Source organism: Ranitomeya variabilis, chromosome 2 (genome assembly GCF_051348905.1).
Source record: "Ranitomeya variabilis isolate aRanVar5 chromosome 2, aRanVar5.hap1, whole genome shotgun sequence".
NCBI classification, from domain to species: Eukaryota; Metazoa; Chordata; class Amphibia; order Anura; family Dendrobatidae; genus Ranitomeya; species Ranitomeya variabilis.
This window is the reverse complement of record NC_135233.1, coordinates 623,135,688-623,161,599: the sequence shown is the minus strand read 5'-3', so window position 1 is coordinate 623,161,599 and position 25,912 is coordinate 623,135,688. Positions and strand designations below refer to the sequence as shown.

The 25,912-nt window shown below is 51.2% G+C and overlaps 2 protein-coding genes across 4 annotated transcripts in view; one reads left to right on the top strand and one right to left on the bottom strand.

Moving 5' to 3' along the window:
• The window catches only part of FCSK (fucose kinase), a 33,426-nt gene extending 30,011 nt beyond the window's left edge, over positions 1–3,415 (bottom strand). Inside the window, exon 1 of one of the 2 annotated variants that reach the window (XM_077288933.1) lies at positions 3,394–3,415. In XM_077288933.1, coding sequence (XP_077145048.1) covers positions 3,394–3,398 — 5 coding nt within the window. In that variant the 5' untranslated portion in view covers positions 3,399–3,415. Of the gene's footprint in view, positions 1–1,222; positions 1,345–3,393 lie in introns of those variants that run through there. The other variant, XM_077288934.1, reaches the window with a different exon arrangement.
• Positions 1,245–24,534, top strand: ST3GAL2 (ST3 beta-galactoside alpha-2,3-sialyltransferase 2). Of its 2 annotated transcripts, none has more exons than XM_077288939.1 (7): positions 1,245–1,379; positions 19,921–20,529; positions 21,411–21,604; positions 22,781–22,960; positions 23,030–23,075; positions 23,294–23,413; positions 23,481–24,534. In XM_077288939.1, the coding sequence occupies exons 2-7, from the start codon at positions 20,179–20,181 to the stop codon at positions 23,658–23,660; spliced, it is 1,071 nt and encodes a 356-aa protein (XP_077145054.1). In that variant the 5' UTR covers positions 1,245–1,379; positions 19,921–20,178; the 3' UTR covers positions 23,661–24,534. The 2 variants fall into 2 exon arrangements, with proteins under 2 accessions (XP_077145054.1, XP_077145053.1); XM_077288938.1 differs by lacking the exon at positions 1,245–1,379 and adding an exon at positions 18,082–18,241.
• Positions 24,535–25,912: the final 1,378 nt, after the last annotated feature.

The following is a 25,912-nucleotide window of genomic DNA, read 5'->3' as shown; positions in this document are numbered from 1 at the left end:
GATCTATTACACCCCCCTATACTTATACTGCAGGGTCTATTGCACCCCCTATACTTATACTGCAGGGTCTATTACACCCCCTATACTTATACTTATACTGCAGGGTCTATTACACCCCTTATACTTATACTGCAGGGTCTACTACACCACCCTATACTTATACTGCAGGGTCTACTACACCCCCCTATACTTATCCCGCAGAGTCTATTACAACCCCCTATACTTATACTGCAGGGTCTATTACACTCCCTATACTTATACTGCAGGGTCTATTACACCCCCCTATGCTTAAACTGCAGGGCCTGTTACACCCCCTATACTTATACTGCAGGGTCTATTACACCCCCCTACACTTACACTGCAGGGTCTATTACACCCCCCTATACTTATACCGCAGGGTCTGTTACACCCCCTTATACTTATACTGCAGGGTCTATTACACCCCCCTATACTTATACTGCAGGGTCTATTACACCCCCCTATACTTATACTGCAGGGTCTATTACACCCCCCTATACTTATACTGCAGGGTCTATTACACCCCCTATACTTACACTGCAGGGTCTATTACACCCCCCTACACTTACACTGCAGGGTCTATTACACCCCCCTACACTTACACTGCAGGGTCTATTACACCCCCCTACACTTACACTGCAGGGTCTGTCATACCCCCCCTATACTTATACTGCAGGGTCTATTACACCCCCCTACACTTATACTGCAGGGTCTATTACACCCCTTATACTTATACTGCAGGGTCTGTTATACCCCCCTATACTTACACTGCAGGGTCTATTACACCCCCCTATACTTATATTGCAGGGTCTATTACACCCCCCTATACTTATACTGCAGGGTCTATTACACCCCCCTGTAATTATACTACAGGGTCTATTACACCCCCCTTATACTTATACTGCAGGGTCTATTACACCCCCCTATACTTATTTTGCAGGGTCTCTTACACCCCCCTATACTTATACTGCAGGGTCTATTACACCCCCTATACTTATACTGCAAGGTCTATTACACCCCCCTATGCTTATACTGCAGGGTCTGTTACATTCCCTTTACTTATACTGCAGGGTCTATTACACCCCCCTATACTTATACTGCAGGGTCTATTACACCCCCTATATTATACTGCAGGGTCTGTTATACCCCCCTATACTTATACTGCAGGGTCTATAGCCCCGCTCCCTCCTTTCTCCACATTTACCTCACTCCCGGACATCAGCTGACGGCACAGGTCACGTGATCCCGTGCAGACTTTTGGGAAGTGTAGTTTCGCTCTTATGTTGGATGGAGGTGCAGAGACCGGGAGCGCCAGCAGGTGGAGACCTTCAGCCGTAGTAATGTCCTACGGCAAACAGCAGGTGTGTAGCTAATCCTCACTGTGTAAAACCGCGTGCCGAGCCGTGTATCTAATCCTACCCTGTATGGTACTGTTTGCTTAGCCGTGTATCTAATCCTACTCTCTGATGCTACCTGCTGAGCTGCGTTTCCAATCCCTGTGTGTATACAATGCATCTTGTATCCAGGTGACATGATGTTTACAGTACAGTGATACAATGTTGCTCGGAGGCTTCTATAGATGTAGTCTGATCTCATGTTATGCCCTTTTGGAGCTCTGCCTAATCCTCTCCTGTGTGATATTGACTGCTGAGCCGTGTATCTAATCCTCCCTTGTGTGATAATAACTGCTGAGCCGTGTATCTAATCCTATCCTGTGTGATACTGTCTGCTGAGCCGTGTATCTAATCCTATCCTGTGTGATACTGTCTGCTGAGCTGTGTATCTAATCCTATCCTGTGTGATACTATCTGCTGAGCCGTGTATCTAATCCTATCCTGTGTCATACTGACTGCTGAGCCGTGTATTGGTAGGCATGGAACTGTATAAGGTGCGTGCCTCTGACTACAGAGCCCTTAAAGGGCCACTGTCACCCCCTCCAGCCGTTATAAACTAAAAGAGCCATCTTGTGCAGCAGTAATGCTGCATTCTAACAAGGTGGCTCTTTTAGTTTTTGGTTCAAGTATTCCCAAAATAAAGCGTTTTGAAACTTATCCAAAATACCTGTCTATCCAGGGAGGCGGGTCCTCACTCCCCAGCTTCAACCGCTACTCTGCCGTCACTCTAATCTTCAGGGGCATTCGGCGCCGCCCCCGACGCGCTTTTTTCGCTTCAAAACCGGCGCCTGCGCTGTGTTTAAGCTCTGGCCGTGTGACGTCCCAGCCAGGCTTGCAGACTGCGCCTGTGCGGGCATTGCGGCCACCCACCTTGGGAATCCTAGCCCCGCAGTGTGTTATGCATTATGCACAGTGCGGGGCTAGGATTTCTGGGCATGCGCACTGCGTGTGTCAGACGCTCCCCCGCCTTCCAGCCCCACACTGTGCATAATGCATAACACACTGCGGGGCTAGGATTCCCAAGGTGGGTGGCCGCAATGCCCGCACAGGCGCAGTCTGCAAGCCTGGCTGGGACGTCACACGGCCAAAGCTTAAACACAGCGCAGGCGCCGGTTTTGAAGCGAAAAAAGCGCGTCGGGGGCGGCGCCGAATGCCCCTGAAGATTTGAGTGACGGCAGAGTAGCGGTTCAAGCTGGGGAGTGAGGACCCGCCTCCCTGGATAGACAGGTATTTTGGATAAGTTTCAAAACGCTTTATTTTGGGAATACTTGAACCAAAAACTAAAAGAGCCACCTTGTTAGAATGCAGCATTACTGCTGCACAAGGTGGCTCTTTTAGTTTATAACGGCTGGAGGGGGGTGACAGTGGCCCTTTAAGGGATCGCTAGATGGGAAAAACTGTGCAGTGCCCAATTCCCCCCTCCCACTACTCCCCCAGGTGAAGTCATGATTGGGACGCCCAGCGGACCAACCGAGGAGAAGAGGGGAGCCTGACCACACACTCAGGGGTTAAATTCTAGTGCCGGGACTAGTGCCTCCCTCTTTCTCCCCGGCTGACCCTTGGAAGCTGTTGTCCCGAGGACCCCCAGGATAACCCTTGCAGCCATGTCCGAAGCATTGTTTGAGGCCCTGCGGCGGAGAGCTGCACAGGAAGGTGAGGAATGGTTAAGAGACTTTGCGTCCAGCCTAGGGACTCACCTCCCTGTGCCCTCTCAGGACCCACTGACTTCACCGCAGGCCTCCCCCTCTTCCCCCAGGGCGCCATCTGTTCCTGGGCCGCAGTCATCTCCCACAGCCTCTGGGCCCCCATCCATTTCAGAGCTCGTCGGCCCTGCATGTTCCCGTGCCCCTTCGGGCCTCCTCCGCCTTGCCCGGGCCCCCACTCCAGCCCGGACCACTGGCCTCCCTTTCATCCCCCGGGCCCCAGTCTTCCTCCGGGCTCTCCCCCGTCATAGAGGCCGCGCTACCCATGCCCCACTCACCTCATCCCCCGTGCTGTCCACCACTCCCATGGCTGCAGCTGTAGGGGCTGGCAAGCGCTCCGCTCGGTCCTCCCGCCCTCGGAGCATCTTCATGTCGGCCGCGGTCCGGCGCTCCCGAGCCGACGTGCCCACTCCGCTGCTGCCGCTCCATCTGTTCCTGTCGCTGCTGCGGCGGGCGCCATGCAGGGGCCGCGGTCTGTGTCTTCCAGGGCCCGGGCCCAGCCAGCCGGCAGGCTCCACGTCGCGCACCCAGGCAAAGCCCCGCCCACTTCCGGTTTACGGGCCCGGACTTCCGGTCCTGCAGCTGGGGCTTCGCTCACTCCCTCTCCCTTCTCCTTCTCGGTGCCCAGGCCTAATTACCTGACAGGCCAGGACCGAGCCATGCCACGCAGCGCTGCATTGGCCCCAGCCACCCCTGTGCTACACCACCGTGGACAGCTGGCCAGCCCACTCCTGGCCCGCCATGTCCCCCCAGCAGGCACATCAGCGTTGCCTGTGCGGGGGGGCGGGCGGTCAGGGGCCAGAGCCCACCATACAGCTGCAGAGCGTGATGACCGGTCTAACTAGACCAGACAGCACGCTCTGCAGCCAGAAGACTATGCACTAAGCACGCACACAGTCGCACAAAGCACGAACACAGCTGCAATAAATTATGCGCCACCTACACCCCCATGGTCCCAAATGCAAATCCCTAGCAGTTTCCTATCAGCCCCCGCCCCATTAAGCTCACCCCGCAGTGCAAGTCTAACAGTCGCTGCGCCTTCCTTTGCTCTATGCCCTACACCGCCACTCACGCCCCATAGCCAGAATAACGACCCCCCCACTCCCGAATTAAATGCGCCCAACACTACCCCTAGACATGGCGATCGCAGGCATAGATGCCGCAGATCGTCTTCACCCTCATCAGAAGATTCCTGCCACCGTCCTTGCCGTTCCTCTAGCTGTCGGCATTCCCACTCCAGACGCCGACGCAGCTCATACAGGAGCCACCATAGATTCCGCTCCTCCAGATGGTGCTCACCATCCACAACCGACAACTGACGGATCAGACACATCGGGGAGTCACGACTGGCGGTGCCTGTCGCATGCCGAAAGACGGCGGTCTCACCTGTCACCCAGGGTGGTTACCCGGTGGGAACAGACATCGACACCCCCCATCACCAACCAGGCGGGGGCCGTAGCCCCACCGGCAGCAGTAGCCTCTCGTCCCCGAGCACACGACGGATCTTATCCGTCACGTGCTCCGCCGGCTGCCGCACAGGGAGACCAACCCATGCCTCCCCGGTCCACCAGCCAGCACCGAACCTTCGAGGCAATAGAAGCCGATGCTCCCCCCACACCACGGGTCGCTCGGCACCAGACGCAACGCAGCAGACAACACCTGTTATGGACCTGGTGGTTAGGAGCACCCGGAATGACCTGATGAGTAAATTCAAAATCGGGACTAGCTCTGGGTAAGTGGGAACTCTGCTGACCGCAAACCCTACTCCTATCACACACACTAGAAATAGCCGTGGAGCGTACCTAACTCTCCCTAGACGCCTCTTCACAGCCTAAGAGCTAACTACACCTAAAGATAGAAATAGAAGCCTTACCTTGCCTCAGAGAAATTCCCCAAAGGTAAAGGCAGACCCCCACATATATTGACTGTGAGTTAAGAGGAAAGTCACAAGCACAGGAATGAAACAGGTTTTAGCAAAGGAGGCCAGATTTCACTAAATAGTCAGAGGATAGAAAAGGGAACTATGCGGTCAGCACAAAAGACTACAAAAAACCACGCAGAGTAAGCAAAAAGACTCCCCACACCGACTCACGGTGTGGAGGTGCCACTCTGCACCCCAGAGCTTCCAGCCAGCAAGGGAATATCATGATAGCAAGCTGGACTAGAAATTAGCAGTAACAACAAATGAACTAGCAAAGACTTAGCTTCTGCTGGAGTAGACAGGTCCTCAGAGAAGTCCAAGAGAGATCTGAACCAATACTGAAACATTGACAGCTGGCATGAAGTAATGATCTGAGTGGAGTTAAATAGGGAAGCCAGCATAGCAATAAACGAGAGCAGCTGACAAAGCCAACCTCAGTGACGAGCAGTTCCGCTCAAAGCCACCAGAGGGAGTCCAAGAGCAGAACTAACCAAAGTACCATTCATGACCACAGGAGGGAGTCCGAGAACGGAATTCACAACAGTACCCCCCCCTTGAGGAGGGGTCACCGAACCCTCACCAGGGCCCCCAGGCCGATCAGGACGAGCCAAATGAAAGGCACGAACTAAATCGGCAGCGTGGACATCGGAGGCAACAACCCAGGAATTATCCTCCTGACCATAGCCCTTCTACTTAACCAGATACTGAAGCTTCCGTCTCGAAATACGAGAATCCAAAATTTTTTCCACCACATACTCCAACTCCCCCTCAACCAACACCGGGGCAGGAGGATCAACGGAGGGAACCATAGGCGCCACGTACCTCCGCAACAACGACCTATGGAACACATTATGAATGGCAAAAGAAGCTGGAAGGACCAAACGAAATGACACAGAGTTGAGAATTTCAGAAATCTTATAAGGACCAATGAAACGAGGCTTAAACTTAGGAGAAGAAACCTTCATAGGAACATAACGAGAAGACAACCAAACCAAATCCCCAACACGAAGTCGGGGACCAACACAACGACGGCGGTTAGCAAAACGTTGAGCCTTCTCCTGGGACAAAGTCAGATTGTCCACTACGTGAGTCCAAATTTGCTGCAACCTGTCCACCACAAAATCCACACCAGGACAGTCAGAAGGCTCAACCTGCCCCGAAGAAAAACGAGGATGAAAACCAGAATTGCAAAAAAAAGGCGAAACCAAAGTAGCCGAACTAGCCCGATTATTAAGGACGAACTCAGCCAATGGCAAGAAGGTCACCCAATCATCCTGATCAGCAGAAACAAAGCATCTCAGATAGGTTTCCAAAGTCTGGTTGGTTCGTTCGGTTTGGCCATTTGTTTGAGGATGGAAAGCCGAAGAAAAAGACAAATCAATGCCCATCTTAGCACAAAAGGACCGCCAAAACCTAGAGACAAACTGGGAACCTCTGTCCGACACAATGTTCTCCATGCAATGCCATGCAATGCCATGCAAACGAACCACATGTTGAAAAAATAATGGCACCAAATCAGAGGAGGAAGGTAATTTAGGCAAGGGTACCAAATGGACCATCTTAGAAAAGCGATCACAAACCACCCAGATGACAGACATCCTTTGAGAGACAGGAAGATCTGAAATAAAATCCATGGAAACATGCGTCCAAGGCCTTTTCGGGACTGGCAAGGGCAAAAGCAACCCACTGGCACGAGAACAGCAGGGCTTAGCCCGAGCACAAGTCCCACAGGACTGCACAAAAGAACGCACATCCCGTGACAAGGAAGGCCACCAAAAGGACCTAGCCACCAAATCTCTGGTCCCAAAAATCCCAGGATGACCAGCCAACACTGAGCAATGAACCTCAGAAATAACTCTGCTAGTCCATCTATCAGGGACAAATAGTTTCTCCGCTGGACAACGGTCAGGTCTATCAGCCTGAAACTCCTGCAGCACCCGCCGCAAATCAGGGGAGATGGCAGACAGAATTACCCCCTCTTTGAGAATACCAGCCGGCTCAGGGACTTCCGGAGAATCAGGCACAAAACTCCTAGAAAGGGCATCCGCCTTCACATTCTTAGAACCTGGAAGGTATGAGACCACAAAATCGAAACGGGAGAAAAACAGCGACCATCGAGACTGTCTAGGATTCAACCGCTTGGCAGACTCGAGATAAGTCAGATTTTTGTGATCCGTCAAGACCACCACGTGGTGCTTGGCTCCCTCAAGCCAATGTCGCCACTCCTCGAATGCCCACTTCATAGCTAGCAGCTCCCGATTGCCAACATCATAATTACGCTCAGCAGGCGAAAACTTTCTAGAAAAGAAGGCACATGGCTTCATCACAGAGCCATCAGAACTTCTTTGAGACAAAACAGCCCCTGCTCCAATCTCAGAAGCATCAACCTCGACCTGAAAAGGGAGCGAAACATCTGGCTGACACAACACAGGGGCCGAAGAAAAACGACGTTTCAGCTCCTGAAAAGCCTCAACGGCCGCAGAGGACTAATTCACCACATCAGCACCTTTCTTTGTCAAATCAGTCAAAGGTTTAACCACACTAGAAAAATTAGTGATGAAGCGACGGTAAAAATTAGCAAAGCCCAGGAATTTCTGGAGGCTCTTCACAGATGTAGGTTGAGTCCAATCATAAATGGCCTGAACTTTAACAGGGTCCATCTCGATAGTAGAAGGGGAAAAAATGAAGCCCAAAAAGGAAACCTTCTGAACTCCGAAGAGACATTTAGACCCCTTCACAAACAAGGAATTAGCACGAAGGACCTGGAATACCATTCTGACCTGTTTCACATGAGACTCCCAATCATCCGAAAAGACCCAAAATATCATCCAAATATACAATCATGAATCTATCCAGATACTTTCGGAAGATGTCATGCATAAAGGACTGAAACACAGATGGAGCATTTGAAAGCCCGAATGGCATTACCAGGTACTCAAAATGGCCCTCGGGCGTATTAAATGCTGTTTTCCATTCATCGCCCTGTTTAATACGCACAAGGTTATACGCCCCTCGAAGATCTATCTTAGTGAACCAACTAGCCCCCTTAATCCGAGCAAACAAATCAGACAGCAGAGGCAAAGGGTACTGAAATTTGACCGTGATCTTATTGAGAAGGCGGTAATCTATACAGGGTCTCAGAGAACCATCCTTCTTGGCCACAAAAAAGAACCCTGCTCCCAACGGTGATGAAGACGGGCGAATATGCCCTTTCTCCAAGGACTCCTTTATATAACTCCGCATAGCGGCGTGCTCTGGCACAGATAAATTGAAAAGTCGGCCCTTAGGAAACTTACTACCAGGAATCAAATTTATAGCACAATCACAATCCCTATGAGGGGGTAGGACACTGGATTTGGGCTCATCAAATACATCCTGGTAATCCGACAGAAACTCAGGGACTTCAGAAGGAGTGGAAGCAGAAATTGACACCAACGGAACATCGCCATGTACCCCTTGACAACCCCAACTAGACACAGACATTGATTTCCAATCCAATACTGGATTATGAACCTGTAGCCAAGGCAAACCCAACACGACCACATCATGCAAATTATGCAACACCAAAAAGCGAATATCTTCCTGATGTGCAGGAGCCATGCACATGGTCAACTGAGTCCAGTACTGAGGTTTATTCTTGGCCAACGGCGTGGCATCAATTCCCCTTAATGGAATAGGATACTGTAAAGGCTCCAAGAAAAAACCACAGCGCCTGGCAAACTCCAAGTCCATCAAATTCAGGGCAGCGCCTGAATCCACAAATGCCATAACCGAGTAGGATGACAAAGAGCAAATCAGAGTAACAGACAAAAGAAATTTAGGCTGTACAGTACCAATGGTGACAGACCTAGCGAACCGCTTAGTGCGCTTAGGACAATCAGAGATAGCATGAGTGGGGTCACCACAGTAAAAACACAGCCTATTCTGACGTCTGTGTTCTTGCCGTTCAGTTCTGGTCAAAGTTCTATCACATTGCATAAGCTCAGGCCTCTGCTCAGAGGACACCGCCAAATGGTGCACAATTTTGCGCTCACGCAAACGCCGATCAATTTGGATGGCCAAGGACATTGATTTATTCAGACCAGCAGGCGTGGGGAATCCCACCATAACATTCTTAAGGGTTTCAGAAAGACCCTTTCTAAAAATTGCTGCCAGGGCACACTCATTCCACTGAGTAAGCACAGACCATTTTCTAAACTTCTGACAATATATCTCCACTTCATCCTGACCCTGGCACAAAGCTAGCAAGATTTTCTCTGCCTGATCCACTGAATTCGGTTCGTCATAAAGCAATCCAAGCGCCATAAAAAACGCATCTACATTAAGCAATGCAGGATCTCCTGGCGCAAGGGAGAATGCCCAGTCTTGAGGGTCGCCACGCAACAAAGAAATAATAATTTTTACTTGCTGAATGGGGTCACCAGAGGAGCGGGGTTTCAAAGCAAGAAACAGTTTACAATTATTTTTGAAATTCAGAAACTTAGATCTATCCCCAGAAAAGAAATCAGGAATTGGAATTCTAGGCTCTAACATCGGATTCTGAACTACATAATCTTGAATGCTTTGTACTCTTGCAGTGAGATGATCCACACTAGAGGACAGACCTTGAATATCCATATCTACACCTGAGTCCTGAACCACCCAGAGATTAAGGGGAAAAGAGAGACAAAACACACTGCAAAGAAAAAAAAAAATGGGTTCAGAACTTCTCTTATCCCTCTTTTGAGATGCATTAACACTTTGTTTGGCCAGCTGTACTGTTATGGACCTGGTGGTTAGGAGCACCCGGAATGACCTGATGAGTAAATTAAAAATCGGGACTAGCTCTGGGTAAGTGGGAACTCTGCTGACCGCAAACCCTACTCCTATCACACACACTAGAAATAGCCGTGGAGCGTACCTAACTCCCTAGACGCCTCTTCACAGCCTAAGAGCTAACTACACCTAAAGATAGAAATAGAAGCCTTACCTTGCCTCAGAGAAATTCCCCAAAGGTAAAGGCAGACCCCCACATATATTGACTGTGAGTTAAGAGGAAAGTCACAAGCACAGGAATGAAACAGGTTTTAGCAAAGGAGGCCAGATTTCACTAAATAGTCAGAGGATAGAAAAGGGAACTATGCGGTCAGCACAAAAGACTACAAAAAACCACGCAGAGTAAGCAAAAAGACTCCCCACACCGACTCACGGTGTGGAGGTGCCACTCTGCACCCCAGAGCTTCCAGCTAGCAAGGGAATATCATGATAGCAAGCTGGACTAGAAATTAGCAGTAACAACAAATGAACTAGCAAAGACTTAGCTTCTGCTGGAGTAGACAGGTCCTCAGAGAAGTCCAAGAGAGATCTGAACCAATACTGAAACATTGACAGCTGGCATGAAGTAACGATCTGAGTGGAGTTAAATAGGGAAGCCAGCATAGCAATAAATGAGAGCAGCTGACAAAGCCAACCTCAGTGACGAGCAGTTCCGCTCAAAGCCACCAGAGGGAGTCCAAGAGCAGAACTAACCAAAGTACCATTCATGACCACAGGAGGGAGTCCGAGAACGGAATTCACAACAAACAGCCACGTGCCATGGCGCTGGCCACTGGCCTCCCATCTTCATCCTCCCGGGCTGGCGGCCAGCACCAGGACAACGCCACGGCCGGAGCCAGAGTCCCTCCATCTGGAGACACTCTGCCTGCACCTGACAGCGGGGAGTTCCTTTAATTCGGTGAGCACTCTACAATACAAAATGTGGGAGAAAGCGAGCTAGCATCTGCTATCAAGTTCAGCAGTTGACTCGCCCAGGCGTACCAACTGACACTAGCACCACCCAAGCAGCTAGTCTTCACAAGGATGTATTTTTCTGTGGAGTTAGCCCATTGGGAGCACACGTAGACTTAGAAACAAAACAGAAAATATGGGATAATGAATACGTAGATATATGGTCACGGTTATCGGCCGACCAACAGTCCGTAGACAAGGAAAGGAGGATAGGCGAGCGGCTACAAGATAGGAACAAACCAAAAATAGCGCAAACGATGAATAACTGGGTTCAGGCCTTCGCGGTTCTCGGCTGCATCATGGGCCAAAAGCACCCAGAACGCTGTTCCGAATCATTTATTTATCAGGACCTAATTTATAATTCATGTAAGTGTCACAGCGGGTCTGCATGGAAGCGGTACGACGAGGTGTTCCGCAGGCGGTTGGCCATGCAACCAGACTTGGGCTGGGGGGTAAAAGCGACGGATGTATGGTTACGACTCATGCTGTCCCAAAAACAGCCCCCCTTTTCAGCAGCGACCACTTATTACTCAGCAGCAGCAGGCCAGAATACAGTGGTCGTACGCGGACATGGGGCCTGCTTACTTTTTAACGATGGATACTGCCGCTTCCAAGGGTCCTGTAAATACAGACACGAATGCTCCTCCTGCGGAGGTGAGCACCCTGCATCCAGGTGTACCCGCCAAGCAAACAGAGCGCCTGCGAGGCTTCACCCCGGTGAACGTAACCGCAATGGGCCCATGGCTAAACCTTTATCCCAATAAAGAAGCGGCGCAGCAGCTATATTTCTGTTTTAAATATGGCTTTTATATCCCCATTCAAACCCAGTCCCACACTGACTACGGCAAATAATTTGAAATCGGCACGCGAATTCCCCGAGATTTTACATCAAAAAATTCAAAAAGAAGTAGAACTGGGCAGGATGGCGGGCCCATTTAAATCCTTGCCATTCAAGAATTTCAGGATCTCGCCATTAGGTATCGTTCCCAAAAAAGAGCCAGGAAAATATCGGCTAATACATCACCTTTCTTACCTAAAAGGCGCATCGGTTAACGACGCGATACCCACAGAAGAGACGTCCGTAACCTACTCTTCTTTTGACAGGGCAGTCGAGCTTGTGCGCGCAGCTGGGCCCGGTGCGTTGCTGGTGAACTCCTACATAGAGTCAGCCTTCCGCCTTTTGCCCATTCACCCCGAGTGTTTCCATTTATTAGGTTGTGAGATGGACAAGCTATTTTACTTCGATATGTGCCTACCAATGGGCTGCTCCATTTCCTGTCATTATTTTGAGCTTTTCAGTACCTTCCTAGACTGGGTAGTACGATATGAAACTGGTAGCAATTCAACAATTCACTACCTCGACGATTTTTTGTTCGTTGGTCCCGGGGACTCCAGACTCTGCTCCTTTCTTCTCCAAAAGTTTAAGTTTTTAGCTTATAAATTCAGAGTACCACTTTCACCGGATAAAACAGTTGTCCCTTGTAACGTTCTGCTTTTTCTCGGTATCGAAATAGACACCAATGCAATGGTTTTTCGACTACCAGCCGATAAACTGCAAAAAACTCTGCAAATGGTAAAAAACTTCCATGAAGCAAAAAAAGTCACCCTACAGCAATTGCAGTCCCTGTTAGGATTGCTCAACTTTGCCTGTCGCGTAATGCCAGCGGGCAGAGCTTTTTCACGCCGACTATCACTAGCAACCAAGGGCATAGCCCAGCCGAGCCACAGAATTAGACTCAACCGCTCCCTGAAGGCAGACTTGCTGGTCTGGAGGACATTCCTAGAATCCTACAATGGGCATACATGCATCATGGCATGGGAGACGCCAAGCAAAGATTTAGGCCTAATGGTCGGTGGAAACATTGCAGATAGTTTTGTGGCAATCTACAAGGACCAGTGGTGCAAAGGCACATTGCCTGAACTATGGACCACGGCCGCATGGGGCCATGACCCAACACTGGTAGAAATTTTGGCAATAGTAACATCAGTCGAGCTATGGGGTGCCCAATTGGAAAATACGAACATCAGATTTTTAACCAAGCAGCCGAGAACAGCAAAAACCCTAAACAGCATGTCCTCTTCTTCACAGCCAGTACTCGCGCTGTTGCGCCGCCTAGCACTGTTATGCCTCAAACACAACATCTGGTGCCGTGCCAGATTTACATCGATTGTAGATGATAAAATTGTTAACTCTTTGTTATCTTCCAATTGGCAGGCCTTCAAAGTATTCCTTCCCAATGCGCAACCATCGGGCATACGGTGTCCTCCTTCCCTCTTGGACATGGTGGCCAATCACTGATGCCCTTAATCCGTGCTTCAGTGACACCGGCTACTTGGCAGGTTTACGGAAAGGCGTGGGAGGAGTGGTGCTCGCTAACTCAAGGAAGACCAGTCGATAGGTGCGACCAGGCGAGATGCGACGTGTTAGTAGAACTCTTAGAACGGCTCAAGCATAGAGGCCCGTCAGGGACATTAGCGCAACGTCATCTATCGGGAATAGCCTTCTTCTTCCAGGTGCTGGGGTGGGTGGACGTAACCAAATATTTTTTCATCAAGCAAGCCGTTAAAGGCTGGAAAAGGCTTCAACCTAGTCAGGAATGCCCCCGCCCAGTCTCTTTAAGGCTACTGCACGACATTATTGCAATATCTTCATCAGTGTGCAAGTCACAATACGAGGCAACGCTGATATCTGCAGCGTTGTATCGCCTTCTTCGGGGTGCTTCGCATCAGCGAATTAGTGCCGCAGTCAAAAACAGCATTAGTAGGCGGTTTAATCAATCAAGACCTCGTCATATGCAGCGAAGCTCTGCGCATTAGAGTACGGAAATCCAAATGCGACCCCACCGGGAGGGGGACATGGGTGTTGGTCAAGGCATCAGACGGCCCTATATGCCCTGTAAAATTAGTCAAACACTATTCGGTAGTAAGACATACGGGTAGATTTTTTATTTCACACACCGACGGGTCCCGTCTTACTAAATATCAGTTTCATGCAATTTTTAAACAGTGCTTAGAGGCAGTCGGCATTGCCCCGAAAGAATATGGGACACATTCCTTCCAAATAGGGGCGGCTACCGAGGCAGCTAGAGCGGGGGTATCGGAAGTCGAGGTGCAGAGAATGGGCTGCTGGAAATCCGCATGCTTTGCCAGATACATAAGACCAGACCTGCTTTAACACATCTTGTCTCTTACAGGCAGCTGTAAGCCCACAGTTTGGGTAGTGGGGCATTCTTTTGTCTACTGGGCGTGCGAAAGGGCCAAACTGCGGCCGGGCGGAACAAATGTCGGCTTCCCGAAGCTGTAAGTCAACTGGAGAGGCATCAGAGGGCTTCAGTGGCGTCAGATATTCCCGGAGATTGGCGACATCGCCAAGAGGGCCAAGGGGCCGGTGGTTCTAGTGCTACATGCCGGAGGCAATGATTTGGGCAAGCAGAAAGGGGCCGAGCTATACAAAGTAATGTCAACGGACATTGAGCGGTTTGTTTGTTTATTACCGGATATGGTGGTGGTGTGGTCTGAGATAATACCTCGAACGGTTTGGCACGGAGCCAAGGACGGGAAAGCCATCAATAAATCAAGAAGAAAGATTAACACGAAGATGTCGAAGTTTGTGAGAGAAAATTACGGCATTGTGGGTCGCCACCAAGAGCTAGAAGGGAACAATTCAGCATTATTAAGACCGGACGGCATCCACCTCACGGACATCGGGCTTGACATATTCTTGGCCGGCTTGCGGGATGGTGTTGAACAGGCTCTAATGTTGTTGTGTGGGGGTCGGAGTCCTGTGTAGGTCATACACATGATCCTCCGTGGCGGTAGCTTGCTGGCCCAGCGGTCGTCGGCGGGGCCTTCAGCAATGAGTCCGTCGCGAAGTGTAATTGCCCTTCTCTACTTTTCAAATAATAAACTGTGACCGACCTGTTCAACCCATCCTGGCTCGTCGATATCTTTTATTATGGAGTGGTGGAACGGGGGAAGGCACTGTTTACGACACACGGGTCTCTGCAGTCTGGTAGGCACGGTACTGTATAAGGTGCGTGCCTCTGACTACAGAGCCCTTAAGAGATAGCTAGATGGGAAAAACTGTGCAGTGCCCAATTCCCCCCTCCCACTACCCCCCCAGGTGATGTCATGATTGGGACGCCCAGCGGACCAACCGAGGAGAAGAGGGGAGCCTGGCCACACCCTCAGGGGTTAAATTCTAGTGCCGGGGACCAGTGCCTCCCTCTTTCTCCCCGGCTGACCCTTGGAAGCTGTTGTCCCACCCTCCCTTATAAACTTGTGAACGTACTGTGCTATCGTTGTTAAAATGTTTTAAATTATTTAAAAAAAAAAAATGACGTTCTTTTTATATACGTCACAGCGGTAGGTAGAGGGGGGCAAAGGTTCGTAACCTCTCATCGGCTTGCTGGCCCAGCGGTCGTCGGCGGGGCCTTCAGCAATGAGTCCGTCGCGAAGTGTAATTGTCCTTCTCTACTTTTCAAATAATAAACTGTGACCGACCTGTTCAACCCATCCAGGCTCGTCGGTATCTTTTATTATGGAGTGGTGGGACGGGGGGGAAGGCACTGTTTACGACATACGGGTCTCTGCAGTCCTAATCCTTTTCTGTGTGATACTGACTGCTGAGCCGTGTATCTAATCCTCCCGTATGATACTGTCTGCTGAGCCATGTATCTAATCCTATCCTGTGTGACACTGTCTGCTGAGCCGTGTATCTAATCCTCTCCTGTGTGATACTGACTGCTGAGCCGTGTATCTAATCCTATCCTGTGTGATACTGACTGCTGAGCCGTGTATCTAATCCTATCCTGTGTGATACTGACTGCTGAGCCGTGTATCTAATCCTATCCTGTGTGACACTGTCTGCTGAGCCGTGTATCTAATCCTCTCCTGTGTGATACTGACTGCTGAGCCGTGTATCTAATCCTATCCTGTGTGATACTGACTGCTGAGCCGTGTATCTAATCCTATCCTGTGTGATACTGACTGCTGAGCTGTGTATCTAATTCTATCCTGTGTGATACTGTCTGCTGAGCCGTGTATCTAATCCTATCCTGTGTGATACTGACTGCTGAGCCGTGTATCTAATCCTCTCCTGTGTGATACTGACTGCTGAGCCGTGTATCTAATCCTATCCTGTGTGATACTGACTGCTGAGCCGTGTATCTAATCCTCTCCTGTGTGATACTGACTGCTGAGCCGTGTATCTAATCTTATCCTGTGTGATACTGACTGCTGAGCCGTGTATCTAATCCTCTCCTGTGTGATACTAACTGCTGAGCTGTGTATCTAATCCTATCCTGTGTGATACTGTCTGCTGAGCTGTGTATCTAATCCCATCCTGTGTGATACTGTCTGCTGAGCCGTGTATATAATCCTATCCTGCGTGATACTGTCTGCTGAGCTGTGTATCTAATCCTATCCTGTGTGACACTGTCTGCTGAGCCGTGTATCTAATCCTCTCCTGTGTGATACTGACTGCTGAGCCGTGTATCTAATCCTATCCTGTGTGATACTGACTGCTGAGCCGTGTATCTAATCCTATCCTGTGTGATACTGACTGCTGAGCTGTGTATCTAATTCTATCCTGTGTGATACTGTGTGCTGAGCCGTGTATCTAATCCTCTCCCGTGTGATACTGTCTGCTGAGCCGTGTATCTAATCCTCTCCTGTGTGATACTGACTGCTGAGCCGTGTATCTAATCTTATCCTGTGTGATACTGACTGCTGAGCCGTGTATCTAATCCTCTCCTGTGTGATACTAACTGCTGAGCTGTGTATCTAATCCTATCCTGTGTGATACTGTCTGCTGAGCTGTGTATCTAATCCCATCCTGTGTGATACTGTCTGCTGAGCCGTGTATATAATCCTCTCCTGTGTGATACTGTCTGCTGAGCTGTGTATCTAATCCTATCCTGTGTGACACTGTCTGCTGAGCCGTGTATCTAATCCTCTCCTGTGTGATACTGACTGCTGAGCCGTGTATCTAATCCTATCCTGTGTGATACTGACTGCTGAGCCGTGTATCTAATCCTATCCTGTGTGATACTGACTGCTGAGCTGTGTATCTAATTCTATCCTGTGTGATACTGTCTGCTGAGCCATGTATCTAATCCTCTCCTGTGTGATACTGTCTGCTGAGCTGTGTATCTAATCCTATCCTGTGTGATACTGACTGCTGAGCTGTGTATCTAATTCTATCCTGTGTGATACTGACTGCTGAGCCGTGTATCTAATCCTCTCCTGTGTGATACTGACTGCTGAGCCGTGTATCTAATCTTATCCTGTGTGATACTGACTGCTGAGCCGTGTATCTAATCCTCTCCTGTGTGATACTAACTGCTGAGCTGTGTATCTAATCCTATCCTGTGTGATACTGTCTGCTGAGCTGTGTATCTAATCCCATCCTGTGTGATACTGTCTGCTGAGCCGTGTATATAATCCTATCCTGCGTGATACTGTCTGCTGAGCTGTGTATCTAATCCTATCCTGTGTGACACTGTCTGCTGAGCCGTGTATCTAATCCTCTCCTGTGTGATACTGACTGCTGAGCCGTGTATCTAATCCTCTCCTGTGTGATACTGACTGCTGAGCCGTGTATCTAATCCTATCCTGTGTGATACTGACTGCTGAGCCGTGTATCTAATCCTCTCCTGTGTGATACTGACTGCTGAGCCGTGTATCTAATCTTATCCTGTGTGATACTGACTGCTGAGCCGTGTATCTAATCCTCTCCTGTGTGATACTGACTGCTGAGCCGTGTATCTAATCTTATCCTGTGTGATACTGACTGCTGAGCCGTGTATCTAATCCTCTCCTGTGTGATACTAACTGCTGAGCTGTGTATCTAATCCTATCCTGTGTGATACTGTCTGTCGCTGATCGGTGGCAGCGGTCGGTGATTTATCTGGTGGAGCTCGGTCTGGTGGAGATCGTCAGTGATCCCAGCATATCTGCTCCGTTGTGTGCGGCTCTGGGGTCGGTCGTGGTCTCCGCAGTCTCGGTCCCGTTATGAATGGGCGAGCTGTGTGCCAGAGTCCCCGCACTGGATCCCGGCATCAGGCAGATCTCTCACTCTCGGCTCCTTCTGGGACTTGTAGTTTTTTCTTTTCTGGATTACGTTGGATATGAGACAGACTTTCTTATCAAGGAGCTACAATAACCAGAATGCAGCGCTCAGCAAGACGCCGCACTCCTGTGCCCGATTTGTCGGGAGTTGTAGTCTTGCAGAGTTCCAGTCATTGCTTAGTGTTGGTGATTAGACTACATTTCCCAGATGCCCCGGGCCGCCGCGGCGCTCAGCGCTCAGAGCCTGTGATGTGCTGCTGGATGGAGGGGGCGCGAGTGGTCCAGGGATGAACCGGAGATGAGAGGCGGAGGGACGGGGACAAAGGCCTGAGCGGCGGCGGCGGCACCGGGAGTCCGACTGTGGGGCGGTACGTGCTGCTGCGCCTGAGGGTGTGCGTCTGTCCGCCGCATACATGTATGCTCTGCACCCCCAGATAGAAGATACAGTGTGTACCCCTATGTACAGTGTGTACCCCCATATATATACTGTATGTACCCCATATATAATATATACACTGTATGTACCCCCATATATAATATATACACTGTATGTACCCCCATATATAATATACTGTATGTACCCCCATATGTATACACTGTATGTACCCCATATATAATATATACACTGTATGTACCCCCATATATAATACACTGTATGTACCCCATATATAATATACTGTATGTACCCCATATATAATATACTGTATGTACCCCATATAATATACACCGTATGTACCCCCATATATAATATACACCGTGTGTACCCACATATATAATATACACTGTGTACCGCATATATATTATACACTGTGTGTACCCCTATATATAATATACTCTGTATGTACCCCCATATATAATATACACTGTATGTACCCCATATATAATATATACAGTATGTACCCCCATAATGTACTGTATGTACCCCAACATACAGTGTACCCTCCAAGGGCCCCCCTCTCCAGAGGTCGCGGCCTCCCTCACCCCCCCCCCCCCTGAGATCGCAGCCTCCCTCTCCCAGGAACACCCCCCACACCCACACCAAATTGCGGCCTCCCTCCCCCAGGACCACTCCCGAGATTGCGGCCTCCCTCTCCCAGAACCCCCCGAGATTGCGGCCTCCCTCCCCCAGGACCACTCCGGAGATTGCGGCCTCCCTCCCCGAGGACCACTCCCGAGATTGCGGCCTCCCTCCCCCAGGACCACTCCCGAGATTGCGGCCTCCCTCCCCCAGGACCACTCCCGAGATTGCAGCCTCCCTCCCCCAGGACTCCCCGAGATTACGGCCTCCCTCTGCCAGGACCCCTCCGAGATTGCGGCCTCCCTCTCCCAGGACCCCCCTGAGATTGCGGCCTTCCTCTCCCAGGACCCCTCCAGAGATCGCAGCCTTCCTCTCCCAGGACCCCCCCAGAGATCGCAGCCTCCCGCTCCCAGGCCCCCCCCCCCAGAAATCGCAGCCTCTCTTTCCCAGTACCCCCCCAGAGATCGCAGCCTCTCTTTCCCAGTACCCCCCCAGAGATCGCTGCCTCCCTCTCCCAGGACCCCGCTCCAGCGATCGCAACCTCTCTTTCCCAGTACCCCCCCAGAGATCGCTGCCTCCCTCTCCCAGGACCCCGCTCCAGCGATCGCAGCCACCCTCTCCCAGGACCCCTCTCCAGAGATCGCTGCCTCCCTCTCCAAGGAGCCCCCCCAGAGATCGCGGCCTCCCTCTCCCAGGACCCCCAGTGATAGCAGCCTCCCTCTCCCAGGACCCCCCAGTGATCGCACAGTTCCGGGGTCGTCATCCTCGTTATTGGAGGCACAGTGGCCCCCCCGTTAGCGAGCTGCAGGCAGGACCCCCCGTTCTCCGAATTTCCTCTCGAGCCCCTCCTTCCCCATTGGGCAGATGTTTGGGGGCCGTGTATTACTGTGCGGCCGGAGGATTAGGCGTCGTGTGACCTCATTACACAGCAGGACTCGTGTACGGCTCGTCCTGTGCCCGGACCCTCCGGCTGCGGGGGGCCGGTGTGAGGAGGTGGTCCGCACTCAGTGTGTCTTCTCTCTCCTGCAGGTGACGGGGATGTGACGCTGGCTCGTGTGTCCCAAGGACCCTTCATATTGGAGCGTGTCAGATGATAAGACGGCAGGTGAGGGGTGGACGGAGATAAATGTGCAGACTCCCTGGCCCCGGGGCCCCAGCTGACGCTCGCTCACACCTCTGCCGCACCGCCATTGCCCCCCTCAGTGCCAGCAGCTCCTAGGTGCCAGGTTGGAGGCCCATGCCGCGGAGCGGTGGGACGCCAGGTCCCCGGGCACAGGGCGCTTGGGGATGCAGGTCAGGATGAGGTGCTCCCTGCGATTATGGCTGCTCAGCACCTCGGTCCTGCTCTTCATCATGTCCCTCCTCTTCACCTCCCACCATGGCACGGAGACCCCACTCTATTCAGAGCTGGGGGGATGGGCGTCAGCGGAGGGGCATCCAGTCCGGCTCGTGCCAGGTTACCCCGGGGTGAGGCATCGCCCCCCTCCGCCATCCATCTCAAGGGACTGCTCCTGTCAGCACTGCCTGCGGCAACCGGGGGACTCCGCCTGGTTCGACAGTCACTACGATGCGGCCATCTCTCCTGTGTGGACCCTCGAGAACCGGGAGCTGCCGGCAGACGTCCAGCACTGGTGGATGGTGAGTAGAGAGACCTCTGAGAAATGCCCAGCTCCAGTAGCCCCTTGTTGAGATACACCCCGGCTGAGATACCTCTGTAACCCAAGAGGTATCTGGACGCATCTCACATGAGAAGCAACTGGAAATAAATTATACCTTTAATGGATTTCTAGTCTATGAAGCCTAATTCTTGTAGATTGTCTCCTTCCCCTGCATAAAATGTGATTCTCCATGCAGTCACTACTAGGGGGAGCTCCCTGTATACAGAGATACATGATAAGATCTTGTCTGCAGTCACCACTAGGGGGAGCTCCCTGTATACAGAGATACATGATAAGATCCTGCCTGCAGTCACCACTAGGGGGAGCTCTCTGTATACATAGATACATAAGATCCTATCTGCAGCCACCACTAGGGGGAGCTCCCTGTATACAGAGATACATAAGATCCTGTCTGCAGCCACCACTAGGGGGAGCTCCCTGTATACAGAGATACATGATAAGATCTTGTCTGCAGTCACCACTAGGGGGAGCTCCTTGTATACAGAGATACATGATAAGATCCTGCCTGCAGTCACCACTAGGGGGAGCTCTCTGTATACATAGATACATAAGATCCTGTCTGCAGCCACCACTAGGGGGAGCTCCCTGTATACAGATACATGATAAGATCCTGTCTGCAGTCTCCACTAGGGCGAGCTCCCTGTATACAGTGATACATGATAAGATCCTGTCTGCAGCCACCACTAGGGGGAGCTCCCTGTATACAGAGATACATAAGATCCTGTCTGCAGCCACCACTAGGGGGAGCTCTCCATATTTAATCGCTGTGGGTTGCAGGCAGTGTTGCGTTCCTCATTGTCTGCTGCTCTCCACTCCTTCTGTCCGCTTTGTGTCCATCAGATGCTACAACCTCAGTTTCGGTCACACAACACTCTGGAGATCCTGACTCAGCTCTTCCAGATCATTCCGGGGCAGAACCCATACAAGCAGCAGGACCCCCTCCTCTGCCGACGCTGTGCTGTGGTTGGAAATTCTGGGAATCTGCGGGGATCCGGCTATGGCACAGACATAGACAGCCACAACTTCATCATGAGGTAGGATGGATGTATGTGACCCTGTGCCCAGCCCCCCTGTATAACGAAGCCCCCAGCTTATGCTCACTTTTATGTGTGGAAGTGATGGACTGATAACAGGGAGTAATAGATTGTAGTTGTTACGTATCCGCTCTCCGCACGTGAATGGGGGTTGCGCCTGCAAAGGTTAATCTATCTCCCCACTCTCAGTCCAGCATTCAACCTCTATTCTAATAGGAGCATAAATCACACACCGACCCAGGCCTCACACCCGCTCATACACGCTGCCACCACTCACCGAACACACGGGCGATGAGTCCCGGAAATATTACTACTAATACTGTCTGCCAATCCTCAGGGTCACACACACCTTAAGGCTATGGATTCTTTAGAGCATACAAGGTTCAGACTTATTAAAGTTTTAAGCTTTAATAGAAAAGGTACAGTGCTTACAATAAAAAGGGTATAGAAATAAAAAGTGACATACAAATATGCAAAAAAGTGATACAAATAAATGGGAGAAAACGTACAGAAATATCTAAACTCTGCAGTCCGGCATTCTTCTCCCTGAGGGGGATGAATATGGAATGGCTAACATCAGCTTGGCTGCCCCTCAATCTGTGAACAGCTTTCTATGTGTAAAGGCCTAATTTATAGTCAACCTGGAGGTCCGATTTCTAGACCAGCCTCTCAGGTTAATATTCTAATCCTTGGTTTGTGACTGGATCCCGGCTACTTTACCATTGAACACATTATCTCATACCTTTCTCATAGTAAATAGTGTGGGGCTACAATTGACGTCTCTCTTCAAAAGAGTCAGAAGGTGTGAAATGTTTCCACTTGTTGTGTTCTCAGGACACCCCCCTGGGGTGAGACTAGGAAGAAGGTCTTTTTCTCAGGATAACATAGGTCATGACCTTTGTGAAGAGCTGCAGCCTAGAACAGATGCTAAGTTACTGCTGGTCATACATCCATACATATTCCACTACAGTGGTCTCCTGTCCTACAGTCTCCTCCCCCAGTAATGGCTGATAACTGGGAGTAATAGATTGTGGTCTCCTGTCCTACAGTCTCCTCCCCCAGTAATGGCTGATACCAGGGAGCAGAAGCCCGCACATGCAGTCTCTGCCTCTCCCGGTGGGTGTGTATTGATGCTGTGCTGCGGGGGGCGCTCTCTCCCACTCTGTCCCCGGTCAGGATGAACCAGGCCCCGACGCTCGGCTATGAGGGGGACGTCGGCTCTCGGACCTCCCACCACTTCATGTACCCGGAAAGTGCCAAGAATCTCCCGGCCAACGTCAGCTTCGTGCTGGTGCCGTTCAAGGCGCTGGACCTGCTGTGGATCACCAGCGCACTCTCCACCGGGCAGATCCGCTTGTAAGTACTGGGGTCTGGGGGGCCGCGCTGCCGCTGATCTCGTCACTGACCGGACGTCTCTCCCCACAGCACGTACGCTCCGGTGAAGGCCTTCCTGCGGGTGGACAAGGACAAGGTGAGGACGGAGCCACAGGGAGGGCGGGGGCAGGACAAGGAGGGAGGGCGCGGGACAAGGAGGGCGGGGCCAAGCCTGAGCGCAGCTGCTGCAGTGAATTGGTAATTAGAGCAGTGGGCAGGGTGATGTCAGGTGGGTGGGGCTGGTGTCAGTTGGGTAGTGGGCGGGGCTGGTGCCAGGTGCGTAGTGGGCGGGGCTGATGTCTGCTGTCTCCTCAGGTTCAGATCTACAATCCGGCCTTCTTTAAGTACATCCACGACCGCTGGACTCAGCACCGCGGCCGCTACCCCTCCACCGGGATGCTGGTGCTGTTCTTTGCGCTCCACGTGTGTGACGAGGTGAGTGGTGGCTGTGCTGTGACTCTGCCCTCCCTGTTGCCGAGGGTAACCTTCCTGATTTCCTCAGGTGAATGTTTTTGGATTTGGCGCGGACGCTCGGGGTAACTGGCATCACTACTGGGAGAACAACCGCTACGCCGGAGAATTCCGGAAGACTGGAGTGCACGACGCCGACTCTGAGGCGCAGCTCATCGACTCGCTGAGGCGGGAGGGAAAGATCAAGGTGTACGGTGGTGGGACGCTCTGAGCTCCACCCACTCCGAGCTCCGCCCACTCCGAGCTCTGCCCGCTGCAGACTTTCCGCCATGTTCCTGGCTTGCGGCTCTGGAGTTGAACTTTTGCTGTGACTTCTGCCCCGGGTGAGCTCAGTTACCTGCGCAGTATCGCACACTGTGTGAAACCCCCAACACAGACTTCGCCCTCTCCTGTTGCTGAGCGGGGGCGGGGCTGCCACTGCCAATCTGCAGAGGCGTGGCCTCATACAATCATCACATCAGCCAATCACGTGAAGGCGTCTCGCGCTGCTCCGACCTCTGGGGGCGAGAGAGAAATGGTGGCGCGGACCTGCAGGGAGATCGTCCTGCTGCTTTATGGTCAGTAAGATCTCTGCTTGCTGCCAGTGAATGGCGTCTGCCCGGAAAACACTGTGCCGAAGCTCAGCTGTGCGAGAGGGACCGGCTCATTCCTCATCCTCCATGACTGCCAGCAAGCAGCGGCGCGGACGGTGGTGAGGACGGGTCCCTGTACATGGACATTACCTGACTCATCATCTCCGTGCCCCCGCCCCGCCCTTTTTTCGGCTGCTCATAGAGGGGACTCGTGTCTTCGGGTTCCTGGTGGCTCCCGGCCATGGAGTCCTCGTGGTTTACGTCATGCACTGCTGCTCTGATTGGTTGCTCTGGGTCACATGACCACGGCGGCGCGGTGTGTGAATTTATGGCTGTGTGTTTGGACGTTATCAGTGTTTGATATCAGTGACTTTTGTGGCTCCCATGTCCCTCACTCTTCAGTCTCATTGTGAGGTCCTCCTGCTCCTCGGGGGCGGGGCTTATCAGTATTCTCAACTCTGCACTTTCATTATGGAAAGATTTTAAATAATAAACAGGAATCACTTGTCGCAGCCACGGATTTATTGTCCCGTGGTTGCTGCGCCGTTCAGGGGGATCTTATACCACGGAGTAAACAAGGGAGGTATACAATCTTGTTTCTAAGCTCCTGATTGGCCGACTGATAACGTCCCCATCGGGTTCTTCACCCGAGATGAGTGATGGCATCTGTAGGGGGCGCTCCTGCATGGGACATACTGGCCCTCGCTGCGGCCACTGGATGGCGGTGCTGAGTGGAGAACCACAGGGATCTGGAATGTGATCAAGAGCCGACCCTGTAGAACTACAACTCCCAGCAGATCTGAGGTCATCATACGTGGCCGTCACAGGTTCCTCAGCACTGCACGATCCTGGTCTCTTTAGGGCCAGACTCCGGACTTTGGGGCCCTTCGTTACTGCGGCAGAACTGACGCTCCTGTGAGTGTCGCACTGTTTTCCATTGTTCCATATTTCAGTGATCGGTAATTGTCAGGACATGCTGGGAGTAGTAGTGTCAGCCCATCCTGGGGGTGGCCTGCATTGTGAGCTCCAGTGATGGAGCCCCTGGGGACTGAGCGGAGGAGGCAGCGTCTGCATCATGGCTGCCACATGTGAGTGGTCCCCGCGGATACTGTGAGGAGTCCCCGCTCGTACCAGGCTGCAACCAAGGTGGCTCCATGGTGGTCCGGTCTGTGGGCAGGTGGGAGATGGACGCCCGCTGCCGTACTCTGTGCCTGGGAGTCTCCCCATCATCCAGCCTCATTTACACTACTACCCCACTCATTCACATGTTACTTCTGCTGTCATATCCTCTTCCAGTCACCCCCAGAGCTGCACTCACTATTCTGCTGTTACGTCATTTCTTCTCCTCCAGGTCTTTTATTAAATAAAACAAAAATACTTTACATGACACTAACTGTGATACATTACAAATAAAACACAACAGAACAGAACATAAGAACAAAGCTCCAATCAGATGACAACAAACGACAAAAATCACAAAGAAATAAACCGGAAATGGAACAAAAATGGAGAAAGTTCATGACCTGCAAATCAGGGACGTAAAACACCCAAAAGAGAAAGAAAAAAACGACCAAAACAGTCCAAATTTGTATTAAAAACTAAGTTTTTATTAATAAATGGTTTAAAAACAAAGAGATCAAAGACAATTATTAATATATATAAAATATTCCTGTATATTACACCCGTGGGTGTCGGACGCCATTCCTAGGAGACCAGGTGGATACTATATTGTGCTGTAAGTATCGTTTTAACCTTTCACTCCTCTGTCATGAGGTGATAATTAGAAATATATGGCTTACACTTCTACTGTTGTCCTGGTCTGTTTAAATGTATATGGGGAAACACTGACCCCTACTGTTGGCTCTTAATATTGCACGGTTGCACTTTCAAT

What these genes read in the sequence shown, in the direction of transcription:
- ST3GAL2 (XM_077288939.1), top strand. Translation starts at nt 20,179, where the DNA reads ATGCAGGTCAGGATGAGGTGCTCCCTGCGATTATGGCTGCTCAGCACC. An exon ending in ACGTCCAGCACTGGTGGATG is followed by an intron (nt 20,530 to 21,410) that starts GTGAGTAGAGAG and finishes TGTGTCCATCAG; the next exon opens with ATGCTACAACCTCAGTTTCG. An exon ending in TCCACCGGGCAGATCCGCTT is followed by an intron (nt 22,961 to 23,029) that starts GTAAGTACTGGG and finishes CTCTCCCCACAG; the next exon opens with CACGTACGCTCCGGTGAAGG.